This window comes from Mercenaria mercenaria, unplaced genomic scaffold (assembly GCF_021730395.1).
Source record: "Mercenaria mercenaria strain notata unplaced genomic scaffold, MADL_Memer_1 contig_1195, whole genome shotgun sequence".
Lineage (NCBI taxonomy): Eukaryota > Metazoa > Mollusca > Bivalvia > Venerida > Veneridae > Mercenaria > Mercenaria mercenaria.
This window is the reverse complement of record NW_026459176.1, coordinates 41,291-62,017: the sequence shown is the minus strand read 5'-3', so window position 1 is coordinate 62,017 and position 20,727 is coordinate 41,291. Positions and strand designations below refer to the sequence as shown.

Genomic DNA, 20,727 nt, shown 5'->3' with positions numbered 1-20,727 from the left:
CATGCTGCGGAGTAATAGATGAGACGATTAACATCTCAAACACAGTAATGTAGGGTGGGCGGGAAGGGAGAAAATTTAACCCTCTTATGACGGGAGCGACATTTTTTTTCGTTGACAGTTATACGAAAGATATGCCTACACAAATTCAATGAATATCTGGCTCGACAACATCATCCTTTTACAAATATATGGATCTAAACGTTGTACAAAACTTCCCGCAACGTTACAAACGACGTAGTGAAAATGACACGTCGTCGTCAAAGGGTTAATAGTCTTGCTTGCTGCGATGCATGACTCAAAGTGACTCGTGCTAGTGTAATGCTACCTTCTGTCCATGACTTGAGATTGTTTTAAGGACTTACAGTAAAACCTGTGCTAACGGTCACCTGCATATAGTAGTCACTTGCTCATCATGGTCAATAATTTTATGTCCCTTTGGCTAAGATTATTATAAATTTACTCTGTATATAGTGGACACCGGTCCATAGTGGCCACTTTTGAATTCTCTCTTAGGTGACCTTTATAGACAGGTTACCTTATAGTTAAGTTTACTTAGTTGCCTTCATCTTTTCAATTCATGTTCCAAGCATTGAACCGGTTTTGAAGCCTCAGATACAATTTGAGTCCCCAGAAAAGCCAAAGACAGATGCTTGTTTGAGTCATGTGCAACACATAAATGCAGATAACAGTTTAGCATTTGCGTACCAATCAATATGTTATAAAAGACCTGTTTTTCCTAACATCTGATCACTTTTGGTAGATGGCTCATACAGATGTAGTCAGTTGGCCAATGTAATAATTTTGATAAGCTTAAGTAGGGTAGTTATCTCATATATGATTTGATTTGTAATGCTAATTTCTGTCCATGACTTGTCGTTGTTTTCAGGACCTACAGTAAACAGTGCAATGTGAAGCCCTCGAGTGACGAATCTACACGCCTTTCAATTATATGAACATTGACAATTAATGCACACGAAAATATCGTGCGAAACTTCTGATAACTTCAATAAATCAGACAACTATAATTACATACCTCTCCTTTTGTTAGACAGATGTCTATATATTTCTGAAAGACCTCTTTGAACAAAAGAATTCTCGTGCAGAGGTCTAGCTGTTCTGACCCGACCTTAGCACATGCAAAAGTGATGAAAAAGCATCTATCAAACACGTAAATATGTTTCAATAACAATTTTATCATGATTGCTCATGATCACCTGATAAAATAGTCAGTGGTAAAAAAAAACTGATTTTCAAGAACAGCGTGCATATTTTATTAATATTTCTTGTTATTAAATGCATCTTACATTTATGCATATTTAAAATTAGAAAAAAATCTAATTTCCGCATAAAGCCGTAAAAGATAAAAGGAAAAAAATGTGTATGCGAAATCAACATACAGACAAACCTTTGTTAAAGACCACCTCTAAACAGAGACCACCTGGCTCTAAAGACACATGTTTTGTTTCCAATATTAACATTTACAGTGTAGTTTAACCTGCGAATAAAGACCAGCTCCCTATAAAAAACACATTCTGGCTCTCCCAATGGTGGTCTTTGTAAACAGGTTTGACTGTAAGTCAAAGTATGAAAATAAAAGATAACCGCTCTGCCACTGAGGCAGACATAATTTATACAATTCACCATTTTCCTGCATATTCCACTCAAACCATTATTTTCAGTTGAATAAATTTGAACATTTGAATATTAAGGTATTAGGTCACTTATAGTAATGTTTACAAAATGGCCTTTGCTTGGTATATTCTGAAAGGTAACTGTGTTTTGCACTATTTTGCAATTTTTAAACAACTTTTACCGTGCCGTTTTTTATAAATTTTGTATAACTTATGGTATCTCCTCAAGCTCAAGTAGAGACAAATTTCAAAGTGATAGCCACTACCCAAAACGTTTGCAGAGAACTCATTTTACCATTAATTTTAATAAAAGAAACATCAAACTATTGGTAAACAATTATAAAACACAAAATAAAAAATGTCAATATCATTTTTTCTATGGTGCCTCAAGTAAACGGATTTAATGAGTCAGAATTCATACTTCAACATTGAAAAAATAAGGTCGAATGCTGTGTTTCTGTTTTGTATTTTGCTTACTCCATTTAAAAATAACCTTAGGGCAGACGTAAAACCTACCTAAATTTCTTCCACAATATATAATCTAAGTGTGAAAGCAAAATAGAGAACTTTCACCGCGTTTAACTCAATATTTTTAAAGATGTGTAACTCTACCCCTTCTGTTTAAGTAGTAAATTCACTTTGAACACCAAGAAATCGCTTATAAAATTCATCTTTTTTTTCATTTTTGTACAAGAAATCGATAATAAGTCTTGAAAGAAGTAAAAACATACTAGAAAAAAAAGGAAAATAAGGAAAAAAAGTTTGGTCCCAGTAGGGCTTGAACCTACACCCGCCTATGAATTGCAGTAAAAATAGGTTTATGGTAAGAATTGAATACTCTTCAAAAAGGAGGTTCTCTATTAGTGATCTAATACCTTAAGCAACACAGATTTTAACAAGCAAATTGGTATCCCTCGCAAAATGGGTTTGCGTTGAGGAATGGCAAAGAAATATATCCGGCAAATAATTTCTTTAGTCAGGATCAATTTAACCGAAAAAAACGAATGTTTTATGTGTACATAATAAATGTATTAAGTTAATACTGGCTAATGAAATTATTTGAATTGTAATAGGCTTAGCTTTTTAAACAACTTCTTATGTTGATAAGAATGTTTAAATTTGTTTTATGTTGAGGTGGAGGGAGGGGGATGCCGTGAGGGTAAAAACTTCATATATTGATAACAAATACTGATGGAAAAAAAAATTGGGTGGGGATGCATGATCGGGGTGGTGGAGTGACTGGGCGGAGGAAAGAGGTGGGTAGAGGGTACAATTGTGCATGTTGATAAATATTCAACGTTTAAGGTTAAAAAAGGAGTGGAGTGGGAAGGGGAACGAGGTGTGACCAGGGTGGTGGGGTGACCGGGTGTGGGAACACAACTTCACATGTTGATAATAAATGTTTATGGAGAAAAATGAAAGAAGTTTAATGAAATTCTACCAATTGGTTAGTTTATTATGTACAAATATGTGGATTTTATAAACAGCTAAAGGGCAATAACTCAGAAATTTCTAAAACAGGTTATGAAGCAGAAGTTGACATATTTATAGTATCCTATAAAGTTAACATTAGAACATACTCAGGGCTATAATTCTGGTGTTACTTGGGCAGTCTGACTGAAACTTGACGAGCCCCAATTCCCTACAGTGGTGAACATGTATGTGTAGATATGGCTCAGGACGGATGGATTTGTATGACCTTTGTCAAATTATATCAAATTTCTTCATGGACGCTTTTAGTAAAACAGTTGTAAAACGTTTTGATAAGGTCTTTTGGTGTTTTATGACAAAATGTGCATAATTTTCTCTATAAAAATGAAAGGAATGTTTACTTTTCCGATGTACTGTTTTGGTAGGCAGGCGAGTATTATCCTGCATAAACCTTTTGGGTAGTATTTCATAGGGTAACATACCTTCCCGACCTTATATGTACACTATTACCACTTCCTACACCTATATAAACCAAAGTAAGAGAACGATTATCACTCTATAACTTCTACGAATAGGCGTAATTTTCTAAAAGTAACATAAATTATTCCTTACAAAAGTATGCGTCGAATGTGTCCCGAGTTTGCATGTAACGGACATAGTGATATTTTTGTACAAATATTGGATATTAATGACACAAATATTGTGCCATTTACCCCATCCCCTTGTTGTACATTAGCACTATTGAGATAGACAGTAAAATTACTTCTAAAACATTTATAGCTTTTGATTGAGGTGAAAGCAGTGAATTATCAAAATATTTTAGTTTAGGGTATTTTATCAAATTTGACCAGGAAATCACAAAATGTTTATTAAGCTCTACTTGCAGTTTAAAAATTGCAAGAGGATACACAATAAGGCTATAGGTGTCACTATGATATTGGAAGAAGAAAAATCTCTGTAGTAAAAGTACTGCAGATTTATTACTTTAAATTTTAATGGCAGTGGCAAGCAGTCTGGTAGTCCAAAAAATTATACATCAGAACTGATTCTCAGATAAAATACACAGAATGGGTTTGCCGACTTGATCACTAGTGATCAAATCAACAGACGCTTATTAAAGTATTACAATGGCGATACGGCCGGGAAATTTAATTTATATACCGATTCGGGTCAAATTTTAAATGAACAACTGTTGGAACAGATGATCAATTTCTCAGACTTCCAATCATAGATTCATTCCTTACCCGTGTAGAAAATACTAATAACATTAACACACACCATTATCATTATTAACAAACGATGTGGTAGGAAGTTTTTAACGAATATTTTATCCTTCTGCTGTCTGTTTCATAAACGGGCGAAACAAGATATCATTCTGTTCCTATGTGATGTTGGCGAGATTTGCTCTATATGCCTTTCAAGTTGCAGACCCCCATATTTAAGAGATTTAGGGCTATTTACATCTGTTCATAAATTTTGTTGAAAATAAAATAACAATTCACAAGACTCGATTTTATTTCCAGTTAATCAAAGCAGGAAATCAAGCCCTGTTTATTTTGTGAGAGCATCAACACGTCAAATTGCCGAATACGTCCAGTAAATTATTCCTTGGGTAAGCATACTATCTATTCAAAAATTTCAATGAACATTTCAGAATGAAAACGATCCAGGCATTGTTGTGATTTATAGTTTAATTTACCACAGTTCATCGTTCAGATGCTTCAGTATATAACCACTCGGGCTAATGCTCTCATGGTCCAATTCCTATTCAGCTGAACTTTAAACGTTGCTAAATCAGACGATAAAACATTTAAAGGCCTTTATTATTTCTTAAAATAAAACTGAATCAGCATGATCAGTATTTACATAAAACTTGGATTAAGGGTTAACAGAAACCAGCGTTCACCCGATTGTTTATCTTTTCTTTCAGAACATATGTGATTGAGGAACTCGAAATGAAAAGACAGTTCCGTGGCAATTACTTGTTTTATTTCTTTCATAACAGGTTAATAAGAGTGTATCAAATCTTTGGATAAAATATATTGTAGTGCCCGCAGTCAGCCTCTGTGGGGTCACCTTGGAAACAACTAAGAGTCCTGCAAGCCTACAGCAGCAATCTGCTTTTGAAGATTGCTTAGGCAAAAAAAATAATACTTTGTTTCTGGTAACATGCTCCAAACATTAGGGAAGGTAGGTAGGATTTTTATTTTTTTGTTTTATTAAGTGAGACTTCTCGGGAAGTATCATTTGTATGTCTAAAAAATGAATACAAATAAGGGGATGATGCCTTTAAGCGAAAGTAAGTTGATTTCTAACATCACCGACAATGTTCAAAGCATAAAAAGTGAAGTTTTGCAACTTTTTGTTAAAACATTGAAAACAAGTATTCTCCAAGGCTTTGCCTGGTTAAACATCGGTTATCTTTTTATTTAGAACGGAAACATTAGCAATAGTAAGTTCAGCCATGACATCGGAACTGGACTCTAATCAAATGAATAATTCACACCAATAAGCTGGTCTACAACGAAATGTGCCTCAATACTCCAAAAAAAGTGTAAAACATCAAGACAAACGCATTTGACAAGTCGATAGACTATAAACGTCATAAAATCCATCAACGTATAAATATGTTCAAACGCTGACCGCTGGAAAGCAGTTAAATTACTAGGTCAAACAAAAAAGTGGAAATCTACAAGTCGCCAAACACGACATAAAATTGATTGAGCCTGTTCTTGGACGGTAAGCTAGGCATTAAGTATTTTTTTTTGTACAAAGGGAGCGGCAAATCGTGTTGCACTGAGCACAGAAAATCAGCAAATATAACGCTATATTCATATGTTAAACAATAGAAATTATCCGTTTAAAACGTCTGCAGATAAAAATTTAATATTTTTGCACATTTAGCATTAGGCTGATGGTTAATTATTGGGACTTTATTAAAATTATTTGAAGATTGAGACCATTTTTCTTGAAAGAGCTATCGCCTATTGTATTAAAATTGTAAAATAGTTTGTCAAACAGTATGACTTGTGTATATAATGATACAGATGTTTACTCTTACATATCTACGTTTACGTAAATGAAATACTGTTGGAACCTGCAGCTAAAACAAAACAAACAAACAATTTTATACAAAATATATATTAAAGTCAGTCAGAATTAAAAAAAAAATAAACATTGTGCAGTAGCACTGCTGTGATTTTGTACTGAAGCATTTTGGAATGCTTAAATGTCCAATAACCTCTATTTTACATAAAATTAAAGTTTTAATTAAAGTAGACGTGCCACAAAAACTGCATGATAAAACAGACTTTCACTGTGCTAAAAAACTTAAAACTGATTTATCGCCCATCAACGTCATTACTTGAATATTCATGAAATGCCTAGGAATAACAGAATTGTTTGATAATGTAGACGATATTTCCTTTAGGATTATTCAACAAAGGGGTATTGTGAGTATTAACTTGAGTAAGGCGCTTATATAAAAAGAGGTTTTAACAGCACGCGAACGAATCTCTCTATTATCACACGTTTTCTCTCCTGTTACAACACCTTCTGAACAAAATGTAGAATTGTACTTTTATTTTCGGACACAAAACTCACGCATATGATTTAACACTGTGTGAACACTAGAATTTATTTGCTTGTTCATGTGTAATCTCCTGTTAAAACGCTGTTCGAAAAAAAGTCATAAAACAAAAAACGCTCTCCGAAAAAAAAAAGTAAAAGAAAAAACACACACACAAAAAAAAACAAAAAAAAAAAAAAAACACAGCAGTACATGCGAGAATTACTACTGATTTATCAAATGGGAAAGCTTTTAGACAATATATTACGTCCAAACAATACTGAAAATAAACACATAAAAACTGAAGGTTGGATTCGATTCTGATGCCTAAAGTTCCTGCAACGAACACATTCAGATTCTGGAATTTCTAATTAGTAGTAAATGTTCAATATCCACCAATGGCCTATCACACTTTTATAAAACTCAAATTTACATAAAATGAAAGTGGGCATATGTTTACCCAATGCTATGATGTGCGCTTTTTAAGTACTTGCTCCTTTCAAGATATGTTTTCCAAACATACAAAGATGTATTTGTATTAGGAGACTGAATAAATGTTATATTCGCATTGCTTGCAAGCTCTTTTCGCAGATCTGCAGTTTTTGAAACACAGTATCTGTCATTGAGTGGAACATGGGTGACGTTGGTAACGCGAGCCAACATGCCTGTGACGTAATAATCATCAACCCAAAAGAAAGGAGTTTCATGAGATTTCAAATAAAATTTATACACCACGTCATAACTCATGATAAAAGCTGATCCAGAACAATAATTGAAGTAGCAGGGATCTGGGTACTCCTCGTAAGACGTGTACCACTTGCTGTTCTTATTTCTATCAACATAATTGTGTTTCGAAACATAACAAGCAAGAAGATTCTTCTTTTGCAATCTGTTATCATTATTTGTCATTAACGTTATTACTGTGTATATGTCAATTATAATGTCATCGTCTGTCTTAAGAACAAATGTAGCATTTTGACAATTTTCAGCCACCCATTTCAATCCAGAAATTGCTTTATATGTCAAATTTCTATAAGAATCAGTGAAGTTTACTTGAATAATATCTTTATGTAACTCATTTTCAAAGTCAAGAATAACTTGTAAATTGCGATCCACAACTTCACCGGTGAAAAAGATTAATCTCGCTTTGTGCTTTTTCAAAATAGCACGAGATCCCCATGTATTTCGTATCATGCGCCTTCTTTCGGTATTTGCAGGTTTTGAATGGATATAAATCATCAAAAACGTTTCATTCGAGCACTTTTCCTGGTTTCTTAGAAACCGTAGTTCATCTTTTCTGACGAATATCTGTCTCACAATTATAGTCTCGTGTTTATCTGTATCTTGAAATAGAAAAAAGGAAATGATTTGTTATGGTTACTTATCATCCATGTAGGTTCTTCCACGGCACGTGAAGCGTGTAAGTATTATTTTGTGGTTGAATGTTGTAAATTCAAAGGGTACAATGGAACGCCGTAGCTATCTTATGTTATGAAATTCATGTTAATGTGTCAAAACAGTGTCATATTATGTTCAAAGGCTATTTTATTATGTCAAGATGCGGTGTAACGTGTAGAAACAGTGTCTCATTTTAACAGCCAGCCATGTTACCATGTCAAAGAGGGATGTTAACTTACCAAAATAGTGTCTTATTATGTCAATTAGCCATGTTATCATGTCAATTTGTGATCTAGTCTTTGTGACAGGATGGACGAACCGGGGACAGAAACTACCAGAACAACATAACACTCATTACAAGTTTATTTATAAAAAAATGATTATTTACAATGAACGAAGAAACATGACTAATTAGAAGAAAAGAACAAACAAAAATATACTGAAAAAAATCTGGGCTCAGCACCTGTTTTCTAGAAGATGTTCAGTCCTACTAATTACAGTTAATTTCTTTCGTGACGTATCACAGGTGTTTCCTTTTACTTATAACTTAAAGTAGCACGAAGAACTAAACTTAAAATGATGTATCGCTAAACCGTGAAAACGTTGACTCCATTTAGGCTCCCCATGTCCGGTGTTGGTAGGTTTTTATATCCCTGAGCTGTCTCAATCTCAGCGTCTTTGCGGTTAAGACACAACCATAGGACGAAAATCTCTCCGCTGGGAAATCACTTCAAGGCGTGTACACTATAGCGAACCAGGTGAAAAATCGTCTGGTGAAAGAAGCTCGATCGAGCAAAATTTCTACCAAGAAAAATCAAAGTGACATAATTTCGTCTCAAGACTGTCAAAAATGTTGTGCCCTAAATATATCTAGTCCAGTCTATTTGTATGGTTATGGTTATGTCCCGCCAAAATATTGGATTTCACGGGACTCACGGCATATGCGTGAACTCTTACTGCTTCGATTTTCACGAGACTCACGACATAGCCGTGAAATTGGTCTACATTGGCACGGACTTGAATTGAACAATTTAAGGCCTGTTATAAAGGTTTTGGGGATAAAAACATAAATTACCGAAGTTTAGAAAATATCAACTTTCTTAATACTGAACCGAATTTAATAAAATTAACATGGAAATAATTTAAATTCTGAAAACCAGAAAAAACATTAGAGGTATTTCATGCATAAAATCTGACATTTACCTCAATAACTCAAAAAAAAAAGACAGTCTCTAGAATGTGTTATTCAGTTCATAAAGCTGTTATCTTGTAAAATTATTGTGTGATCGTGTTTTCTGTGCATGTTATTATTTAAGAAAATCACGTCATCTTGTTAACGCGTGTTGCAAACTTTTCAAGGCAATACATATGCAGCATTTTATTATTTTTATATATACTTGCTATTTTATGCTATGCACCAAAGTTTTTTAAGGGGTATATTTTCAAGAATAGTTGCATTACGGGTTCGCAAAGGATGACCCCCAAATTGGAGTTTTTTTGTTCAATGGGCATTTTTTCAAAAATTGTCAAAAAGCCGATGGGCTGCATTGTTAGGGTATCAATATCGAGTATGACACACGTGGCTGTTCATTACTGCTTGACAGTTTCATTGCATGCTCCCTATCAGGTTTCTTACTGTTCTTTCAGGAATGGCGTTCCATTCCTAGACCAACATGTAGTAACATTTGGAGGCTTCTTGGTTGCATTTGACGAGCTGAAATGCGTACTTGCAGCTCATTCCACAAGAGTTCTATGGAATTCAGGTCGCGGGATCGAGCTGGCAAGTCTATACGCACAATGCCTTCTGTTTCCCTGTACTCGCAAACCACTCGGGCAGTATGAGGACGGGCATTATCATCCATTAGCATGAAGTCATCACCAACTGCACCAGCATAAAGCCTAACATGAGGATCTAAGATCTCATCAATATTCTGCTGACCAGTCAGTGTACGCCTATCGAGTACAATGAGGTCCGTTCGTCCATCCCAGTTAATGCCGTCCCATACCATAACTGACCCACCCAAATACCGGTCATGTTCAGCAAGAATGGTTGGATGGAATCTCTCTCCAAGCCTTTTCCATACTCTATCACGCCTGTCTGTAAAGTCTGGGCAAAACCTAGACTCATCAGTGAACAGGACAGGCCGCCAGTCTCGTCTGCTCTATCCAAAGTAGTCCCTAGCACAATCATAACGAGCCCGTCGATTATTACGAGTGGGAGGAATCCGTATACATTGTCGTCTTGATTGATGATCACCTTCATCCAACCTTCTTCGGACCGTTTGAGTGGAAACATTATACATGTACAGTGCCCGTATTAGCCAAGTCAAAACCCAGAAAATGTACCGAAAAGCGAGGGTGCATGCTTTCCGCGTCCCGCTGTATATGCCTGACCGATAAAACAGCTTAGTTCTTGTACTGGGGGGTCATCTCAAAACCTTGTTTAACCGTTTGGTGAAAAAAAAATCTGTAGAGACATCCTGTAAACTATGTTTATAATATAGCATGAAACCTTTGGTGCTTAGCAAAAGTTGAGTAGTATATGTTATTTACTTATTTTGTTGGGTTTACGTCGCAGGGACACAATTATTGGTAATATGGCGACTTTCAAGCTTTGATGGTAGAAGAAGACAAAAGATACCTCGTCGTGCATTATTTCATCACGAGCGGACACCTGGGCAAAACAATCGACCTTCCGTAAGCCAGCTGGACTGGATGCTCACATGAAGATTCCAAAGCCGTAAGTAAAGCTTTAACCTTCATCGACCTGGGGCAAATGATTTGTTGAAGTCCGCGACCATATCCACTCGGCCACGGAGGCTTCTGTTTATATGATATGTAAATAATTCAAAGTGTAATGTTATCTTGTGTAAATTGTGCCTTATTCTAATAATAAGGAATACTATTATGCTAAAGTTTTGTGTCTGCTGGTAGAAATTGTATTATTATAATGAATGCTGTGTTATTATGTCAAGGTACCGTGTGATATTGCCTCCCGCGTGCGTTAATATGTTAAAAAATAACTTGTCAAAGTGTTGTGTCAATATGGTGTTATCATGTCAAACGTCGATGTTTATTTGTCCAAATAATCACCTATTATGTCACTTAGGCAAGTTATTATATCAAACTGGTGTGTTAACGTGTCGAAACAGTGTCGTTTAAGTCAAATGGCTATTCAATCTTGTTAAAGTATCATTTAATCTTGTCTATCTTTTAAAAAAATAACACGCTAAGTAGACAGGATCACACAGTGCCTTAACATTATAACATACCTAATAATTAGCATAACAAGACAGTATTTAGACAAGTCAATGTCATATTCAGACATGATAACAAACTTTCATAACATAATAACGCACTGAATTGACACGCTAACACTACATTAGGATATGATAACATGAAATGTCCCGACGAAAGACTTTTTTTGACAATTTAACAACATACTCTGACATGATAAAATAAATTCTGACATATTGATACACTAATTTGACACTTTAACACTACACACGGACATAATGACATGAAATGTCCCGACAGAAGGCAACTGCGGCGTTTCATTTTTCGTTTGGGGTGGGTAAAAGTCTAACTCATGGAAATTAAGACATGTAGGCATCATGTTTAACTGCTGGAATATTGATATATTGCTGCAACAGACTAAAAGTTATGTTCCCGAATGTGTTTTCTTATTGGAATGAATACTACTTTTTAAGACATTGACTTCGGAACTCGTAATTCTTTCACTAACTTCATTCAGTTACTGATTTTAACATTTATTCTTTATGACAGGTCTCTGATAAATATGTGTAATTAAACAAATACCGTTCTGCGAAAAAAAGAACAAACAACTTAAAAACTATATTCAACACGTTTCTTTTCTAAAGTCTGCAAACTGCCTAAATCCCTAAAATTTAGTTAAATTTGCCATTCTGTACAAATTTGCATGGAAAGTCTACGTTTTATGGAAGAGCAAACACTCGTCTGATTTAAGTAATACAAAAGAGCAGAAAGGCAATGGAACCAACCTGTTGAAAAAATATACTGTTTTGATCAGACAGTTACCTAGTTGTTTTTCTTACCTTTGTTTAAAAACAATATGAACAAGAAAAGAAGTGCAGACATCGTTGTAACTCCGAGCGCCCAAAATCTCTGAATGTTGAACTTGCTTGCATTCTTTGTGACATGCAATGGTAGGGTAAATGATCTTATAAAACTTAGCAAACGTCTCTTTATCATCGTTTTCTTGTATTTGTTTATCTGGTGAAAGTTCCTGGAATGGTGATCTGCAAAACAAAAGGAAGGGAATAGTGTGGCGTTGATCGTCAGATTTGGATTTGGGAGACAATTTTTGGTCTCCTTAATATTTTGCGATATCCCAGTATGTTGATGCCTGAATGGAAATTGCTTTTTTTGTTAAGCTGACTTTCAGGAAGACGCACTGAAACTAATCTGCTTTATTTGCATCATTCAGATCAGTCTATTCCTAAAAAAACAACGATTTTGAAAATGCCGGTGTATATTTTCGTGAGCCTAAAATGGTGCGTTAGGAGGACCGAAGAAAAAGATAAATAAAATCGTTTTACTGATATATATATGAAAAATAAGACCGATTTTATCTTAATCTGTCTCTAAGGAAACTTTTCATTTGTAAAAATAATATTTTTTTTACATATTTAAAAATTCGATATTTTTGAATCTACATTTTTAAGGTGGCTCCATACCTTAGACCAAAAAAAGTCAAACATTAATGTAAATTAAAGAAATTCATTCTGAATGTAGATTTAAGACTATATCTTTCGAAAATGCTATATATTTTGCACAGTTTCTGTCTTATATGTTATTCTGTGTTATGAGAAGCGCCACCTAACGATACCTGCTTTTATCACGAAGAACTTAGTTTTTGTGCCATTACTTAGTGGAAAATGGTCCGAATTTATTTTTGTCCCGCCTGCTCACAGTTTGTTCATATTGGAAGTAGCTAAATACTTAAGAACCAATTTTCAAGCTATATCTTAGCAATTATGGAAGGAAAGCGCACGCTTGGAGCGGCAAAATAAGTACTAAAAACTTTACATCAATTTGCATATTTCATCTATTTTTTTTTTGCGCGCGCGGTGAAAGAATTTTTCAATATTTTTTTTTGCATTACATTTTTAAGGTATGTTAATTGAAAATTGAAATTAAAAAGATATATGTTCACGGTGGATTTTTTTGCAAAAAAAAACAAACTTTGAAAATCGTTACGCAAATAAAAATAAGGCGTCTGACGGGACAGCGGAACGCCACGTCATGACGTAACAGTGTAAATCTTTCTTCCCTAAAAGCATGTGTGTACACTCGCTTATTCTAGCATAAAACTGCTGTGACTGTCACATTTCGGGGGTGTTTTAACAGGAGAAAAAACGTGTGTTAACAGAGAGATTCTCGCGCTCACGTGCTGTTATAACACCTTTTTAGAGTTCCGTGGCAAAGCGTAAACGTCATTCGGCCCCAAAATGGATAATTCAAAACAAAATGATGTCAACAGTAAAAAACAACTCAGACATTTCCGCGCATTTCATGGAAATTTAATGACGTTGAGGTCGGATGTATTCATTTATTAGTATTTTTCCGCGTTTTATGCTAGAATAGCGTTAGCGCATGTTCATTTGATGTTATAACATCTGCAGAATCCCTTGGGATTCTACAGACGTTATTACACGAAAAAACATGTGTTATCCCTACATTCGAGAACCCTTTTGTAAAAGCACGTTAATTGGATTTTCTTGTTAGAAGCAGGCCCATATCAATTCTCCAGCATTGATGACGATTATGTTTTGAATACATTTGATACTAAAATATCTGTAAAAAGTAAACACGAGGATCTCCTTACAATATACCTGTACACAATAGTAAAGAAGACCAATATATGGTTAAAACTTATTGTTTATTTGTCTTGATGTAACTTACATTTTTACCTGGTTGAAAAAAAATCGAAGTGCTTCTAGTAGTATTAATAGTCTATGTGTACGCATTGATCGCATCGCTGACTTTTTACACTCGCAATTTTAATCGCATGCTTAATTCAGTTCATGAATAAGTTAATTATGATTAAAATAATATATTAAAATACTTCATTAGAAATATTGTTCTTGAAAAAGTGTTGGTATAGCAACAGATAAACATACATCTCACTGGCTGTTCGATTCCGCGACCTCTCAATTCATTGATTTAACCTCTATAACATCTTCAAACAGTCCGACTGGTGAATATGTGACTTTGAGAGCAATTTTGTTCTATCTATTTAGGTTACTTAGCCCTTTTCATTTAAATGCACGAAAGACTGGCAAAGTAATGCCTCATGTGTCAATACTTTTCGTTCAATAATTATATCATATTACGATGTTTTTAATTAAACAAATAAACTTAATGATTAGAGATTCCTATCGGAAAATAGTTAATGTTATTTGAGTTTCTAAAAGAGATATGTGTTTTGTAATGTTTGTTTTGGGTTTGATTAACCTACTCTAAATTTTTGGCCCGACCCTAAATGTTTTATGGTCTTGGAGAATATTTATTTCAACTTTTTAACAAAAAGTTGCAAAACTGCACATTTTATGTTTTAGACATGGCCAGTGATGTTAGAAATCAACTTACTAATGCTCTAAAGGCATAACCCCCTTATTCGTATTCATTTTTGACACAAATATAATTTCCGAAAAGTCTCCCTTAATAAAAAATATCCAAAAAAAAAAAAAAAAAAATTCCGACCTACCTACCCTAACTTTTTTGAGCATGTTACCGGAAACAAAGATTTTTTTAAGCCTAACCTAACCAGTGTTCCTGGATTCTGTACCAGTACAAACCTGTTCACCACATGTAACTGTCAACTTCCCTACATGAATCAGAGGTGGAGGGCGAATTATTTCAGACACAATGTATTTTATCAAATCGTCACGGAAATCATATGCCCCGCCCGCGGATCAAACGCACGACCCCGCGATCCGTAGACCGACGCTCTCCCTACTGAGCTAAACGGACGGGCAAAAAGAGATCTGTAATGCACATACACGATTTTTCTGGTGGCTCAACAATAAAGAGGAAAAGCACACGAATTAGACGGAAATGACGTAAAGTTATATGTTCAAACGTGAAATATGAGATCGTCATGAAAGTTTCAGAGTCTCAAAAATTTGAGAAAAATTGAAAATTTAAAGCATTTTGAAAACAGGAACGAAAAAGGATGGATAGGTGGTAGAAGAGTTATCGAACTTTCTGTTCTGGTCGATGGATTGCGCGAATGCAGCCGCTGTATATCAAAACTACACCTAGAGGATATTATTCGAGAGGTAATGGACTCGGGTCAATCCTAAATGCGTAAACTGTCATGTGATGAATTCTGTACCAACTTGAAAAAGACACCGAACTTCAAATGGTGGTCGTGAAAATCGTTTCGACATAAATACAAAATTAGCTGCAGGTAAGCGTTTCAGCCTTTTACAATGCATATGTTTTGTATTTAAAATCATACAGTTATATTAAAAAAATAAATACTGAAATATACTGAAAGTACAGACAAAATACGGAATTGTATTTTCAGCCTACTGCAATACGGTAATTCGTCGAGTAGATTTTGTTTCGTCCGTACGAAAAATACACAATAGATAAATGTTGACCATTTCCCTCTATTTCTATTGTGGTCAGCAATTTCACGCAAATGTGATATCGCTAGAAAGTGCTGACCAGTTAAATACAGTGTGAAATATTGAAACTGCTGATCGCTTCTATATACTTGTGAAACAATAATTCTTCTGACCATTTTCCTCTATTTCTATGTGGTCAACAATTTCACACGCAAATACGATATCGCTAGAAAGTGCTGGACAGTTAAATATAGTGTGAAATATTGAAACTGCTGAATGCTTCTGTATAAATTTGAAACAGTTCTGCTGACCATTTCACTCTATATCTATGTGGTCAGCAATTTTACGCGAATGCGATATCGCTAGAAAATGCTGACCAGTTAAATATAAGTAAATATGCTGACCGGCCAGGTATGTATTAAATTTTCCTTTATTTCTATGTGGTCAGCAATTTCACGCAAATACGATATCGCTAGAAAGTGTTGGACAGTTAAATATAGTGTGAAATATTGAAACTGCTGAATGCTTCTGTATAAATTTAAAACAGTTCTGCTGACCATTGGTACCACAAACACTTCGTGGAGGCACCAGTTGATGTATCGCATGTTGACGTTGAATTTGTTTGTTCTGTTTGCATTTAGCACATGATTATGTACTATGTTTCATCAGAATGAATAACAGTATCACTTGGTCATCACTATAATGTGGTATCTTTTGTGTATAATTATGCTTTGTTCATATATTACTATATTGTTTACTATTCGTAAAGGTAAAAGGTAAACGTAAAACCGTCGCTTTATGAAACAATGAACATAAGCTCTATTTTAAGAACAGTTAAAACCTTACCCCTCTGCAATTTGCTGGTACCCATTTACAGCTGGGTCGACTGAGGCAATTGTGATAAAGTGCATTGCCCAAGGACACACCGCAATGGGAGTAGCCAGGAATCGAACCCAGGGCCTTCACCTCTATCGGAAGGTGTCTAAGCCCTCTCGGCCAATGTGTTCGTGTGAGTGATTTAAATGATGAACCATGGAGAGTTTAATTTATGTGAACAGAATAGTTTACATGTATTTCTTCCATTATGTTATCATAACAATGTACACATTTTTAATTTGAATAACATAAAATATGTTCCATGTATGAAATTTTATGTGTTTTTGACATTACATATTTTGATTAAAGGACGGTGGCTAATTCATTAATAAATTATCTTTAAAAACGCCATATTATAAGAAAATATTAAACCTTCACACTTGTTTTATGTTGTACAATACCCAAAAGGCAATCTCAGTGTGGATCGATTTTCCCTCTTTATTATCTATATGGTCAGTAGTTTTCGATAATTCTTTACCTATGTGGTCAGCAGTTTCCTATATAGGGGCCTACTCTATATCGTCAGTTAAGTTAAAGTCGTCAGTAGTTAAGTGCGACCCGCTTTCACTCAAGATGGCGCGTGTCCGAATAGTAGGTTATTGAGGTGTTATTTCTAGCTTTTACGAAAGGATTATTTGTCAAGTAGGTGGTTTATGTTTTCGCTGGAAATCTTTATTAACAATATTTGTTTGTTGTTAATCTATCTGGAGCTGTCCGAATTGTAGAAATGGTGTTATCTCGCCAGGTCTTAGTTCTGGCTGCCATAACTTACCAGGCTGGTAACATTGCCCGATCGGGCTTTCGGCATAAAAACTAATATTTCTTCAAAAATAATGAAGGTATTTCTTTCAAACTTGGTCCATTTATTAAACATAACACATGAGACATATTAAGATATAAATAACTTTGTTGCCTTCAGTTTGTTAGAATTACTCCCCTTTTTTAAAAGTTTTTAAGATTTTTATGATGCTTAATTTTTGAAGTCCAAAAAATTATGTGTTAATATAATGTTTAAAACAGAAAAGGGTTCAATGGCTATCTATTGCTCCAAACTTGTGCGCGAATACCTTTTCTCTATATATTTAGGGTTAATACTTTGTTTCTAGTGCAGATGTATGAACATTTTTTTTAGAATTAACATTTCTCTATAATGTAAGTGAAAACACAGTAAAATGTATACATTCATGTACTAGCGCAATAATTTTGAGCATTAGAAAGCCATTGAACCCATTTTTGTTTTAAACTTAGCATCAGAACAAATCTTTTTGGACTTCAGAAATTATGCTTCATAAAAATCTGAAAAGGGGAAATAATTCTACCAAACCTGAAGGCAACCAAGTTATTTTTATTTTAATTTGTGTCATATGTTATGCTTAATAAATGGGCCAAGTATGAAAGAAATATCTTCATTATTTTTCAAGAAATATCAGTTTTTATGTCGAAAGCCCGATAGGGCAATGTTACCAGCCTGTTAACTGACGCTGTTTTTATTTTCTGATGGTCGCGTCCATTAACAGCATATAAACATCTCTGAGCTGATTTTTTTAGCTAACCATGCAGGTCTAAGAAAGTTGTAGTCTAACTAATCCGAAGTATACAGTACAGTTTGTTTTATTTTTTTTGTGCACGTGTCGATAAACAAAAGTAATGGAGATGTAAATTTGATATTACGATAGGTCGCATGTGCTCTCGGAATGGAAAATTACCGGCATGACGTTTTGATATCTTTACGATTCGCGGGTAAATTCCAGTCAATCAAAGTCAATGTTTGTTGACGTTTTTAAGATGTAATGACTGAATTTCATTAAAGCTACGACGTAAAAACCACTCGCCCTATCGGTCGAGTATACAGCGAGATCCACTCGTCCTATCCAGACTTTAACTCGCCAATGCGAGCGGGCGAGTGGAATTTTACATCCCTGAAATTGTGATGGTCAAACTGTAAAAGTCAAAGTCAGAATTTAAAAAGCAGCCACTCAGCGACAGTAAGCTTGTCTCTAGTCTAGAGGAAAGTAGAATATTTACAGATACAGAATAGTGGATGGGTTGAAGGCATTGCGTCCTGCCATTTCTTTTTATATAATTTTTTGTGTAACATTTTTTCAGGTAAGATAAGCTAATTTTTTCTTTGAATATCAAATTCCTATGCTTAGCCTTGCTTTACTTTCTTTACAATCGAATAACCACAAAAAAAATACAGAAAACATATTACATCGTTAGGTCGTTGAGTTTGACCCACGGGTCCGGCTCATCTATACATAGAGCTCTGAATTCGGCTACCCTTATCGGGCCTCGGTCTATGACGTCAAACGGCAGCATGTCAGTACATGCGATCAGCTGTTTAGTCGGAATAGAGGCTATGACTAGGTCCAGGCCTAGTCCAAATAATTTGACGTCAAGTGATTCTGAGATATTTTCGTGATAGGTCATAGGTGGAGGAAAGAGATTGACCTTTGCAAAAAATATCACAGTATCATGGCTCACATACAGTTAGTTGGTTTAGGTCCAGGCCCTACCCAATAGTGTTTTTTATAGGGTAGGTCTAAGGGTCTGGACCTAGGCATGAGTCGAATTTCTATGCTATGGTTTGACCTCTGTTAACAGGTGTAGGAAAGTGGAATATTAATTTTACAGATTATCTGTAAATTTACAGGTAATCTATATATATTTACGATTTTTCAATCTGTATAATGGCATATTTAAATGCACTTTTCGTCAATTTTCAATATCTAAAGCACCAAACTTAAAAAGATTTCAAGCTTGTCTGTAGCTCTGAACTTACAGGAGTATATTATATAGAGAGATCTACGTAGAAAGAGACTGTAATAATAATGCCTCGCAAAGGGAAGATTTCCCGGGAAAGGGGTTTCTCTGGGGGCTAAATGATAAAAAATGGGGCTCGGAAGACTTTTGGGGGTAAGTATGATTCTGAAAATGTCAATATTCAGACAAAAAAAATTTTGAAAAAAAATTATCTGGTACAAATAACAGGATATATTAGGCGACGAATCAGGCCATGCAGTCTTGCCAACAGAGGTCAAATTTATGTTCTTTGGACTGTTTTTCATCTTAATGGCATACGTGTTCTAGCATTTTGGAGTTGCAGCCCTTGAATTACTGAAAAATCGGCCTTTTTACTCTTGTCAGCTCTCTAAGTCAAACATTTTTCATCCGATCTTCACCAAACTTGAACAAAATGTGTTTGACCATAAGACCTTAGCCAAGTTCGATAACTAGCCAAATCCTCCCAGGCCTTGATTTATGGCCCTTGAATTACTGATTGGATCCACTAGTCTTGTCCAGACCATCTAATTAGATCCTCTCATCTAAACCATCTGGAGAAACTAGACATTTTTCATAGGGGCAGTTGTGGGATACGTGCACTTTTCTCATAAGCATCTCTAGTTATCTTTCACATTTAGTATACGCTGCCTTAGAATAAAGAGCTCGTATGAGGAAACAATTAGAACCAATCAAGATTTTTGACTAATAAACTAATTGGTGGGGAAAGTATGTAGTAATTAATTAATTAAAGACACATATAGAGTTGTAACAGTGATGATCACTTAAAAAAGGTGCAGAAAAGGATCAAACGCCGGTATGTTCAGTAAAGCTGCATCATTTAGTGTACTTTGATGCTCTTTGTTTTAATCCTTTGTTTTTTAACTGTTTTGTTTTAAGAATACATCACAGTTCTCAAATACACAATATTGTATTGGTCAATGTTAGGCGGTTAAAACCGCCCCTGTTTTCAACCGTAGGTTTCAGTCGGTTAAAACCGCCCTGGTCAATGCTCCCTGAAGTGGTCAATACTGTCGATTGCTAAATACTGGTCAATAAGTCAATATTGACTGTTAAGACATTCTGCAAAGTTTATAAACAATTAAATGACTGTTTAAGAGTATTTGTGGCTTGATTAAGCTGAATGCAGGCATTATTATTTATATTATTTAAAACAACCTAATCAATACTCCCAAATTGGTCAGGAGTGGTCGGTTGGTCATATTATGTAATATTACTGGTTTTATATATAGACCGGCTTTTTGCCAACATTGGTGTATCTCAAATTTGCATCAAGTTCTTTTTAGAAAGCATAATAAAAACGTTAGCAGTTAACATTTGTCATTTGTGTCAAATATAACAAAACAAGAAAACTTTACTGCCAAACTTTGGTAAAACACTTCTGCATTGATATGGTCACAAG

General features: G+C 34.9%; 1 protein-coding gene across 1 annotated transcript in view; it reads right to left on the bottom strand.

Moving 5' to 3' along the window:
• Nucleotides 1–1,255: 1,255 nt before the first annotated feature.
• LOC128551511 (beta-1,3-galactosyltransferase 5-like) overlaps nucleotides 1,256–20,727 on the bottom strand; it is a 57,372-nt gene continuing 37,900 nt past the window's right edge. The window contains exons 2-3 of the mRNA XM_053532400.1: nucleotides 12,105–12,308; nucleotides 1,256–7,973 (exon numbers count right to left, since the gene is read on the bottom strand). Of these exons, the coding sequence (XP_053388375.1) occupies nucleotides 7,087–7,973; nucleotides 12,105–12,261 (1,044 nt within the window). The 5' untranslated portion in view covers nucleotides 12,262–12,308 and the 3' untranslated portion in view covers nucleotides 1,256–7,086. The remainder of the gene's footprint in view (nucleotides 7,974–12,104; nucleotides 12,309–20,727) is intronic.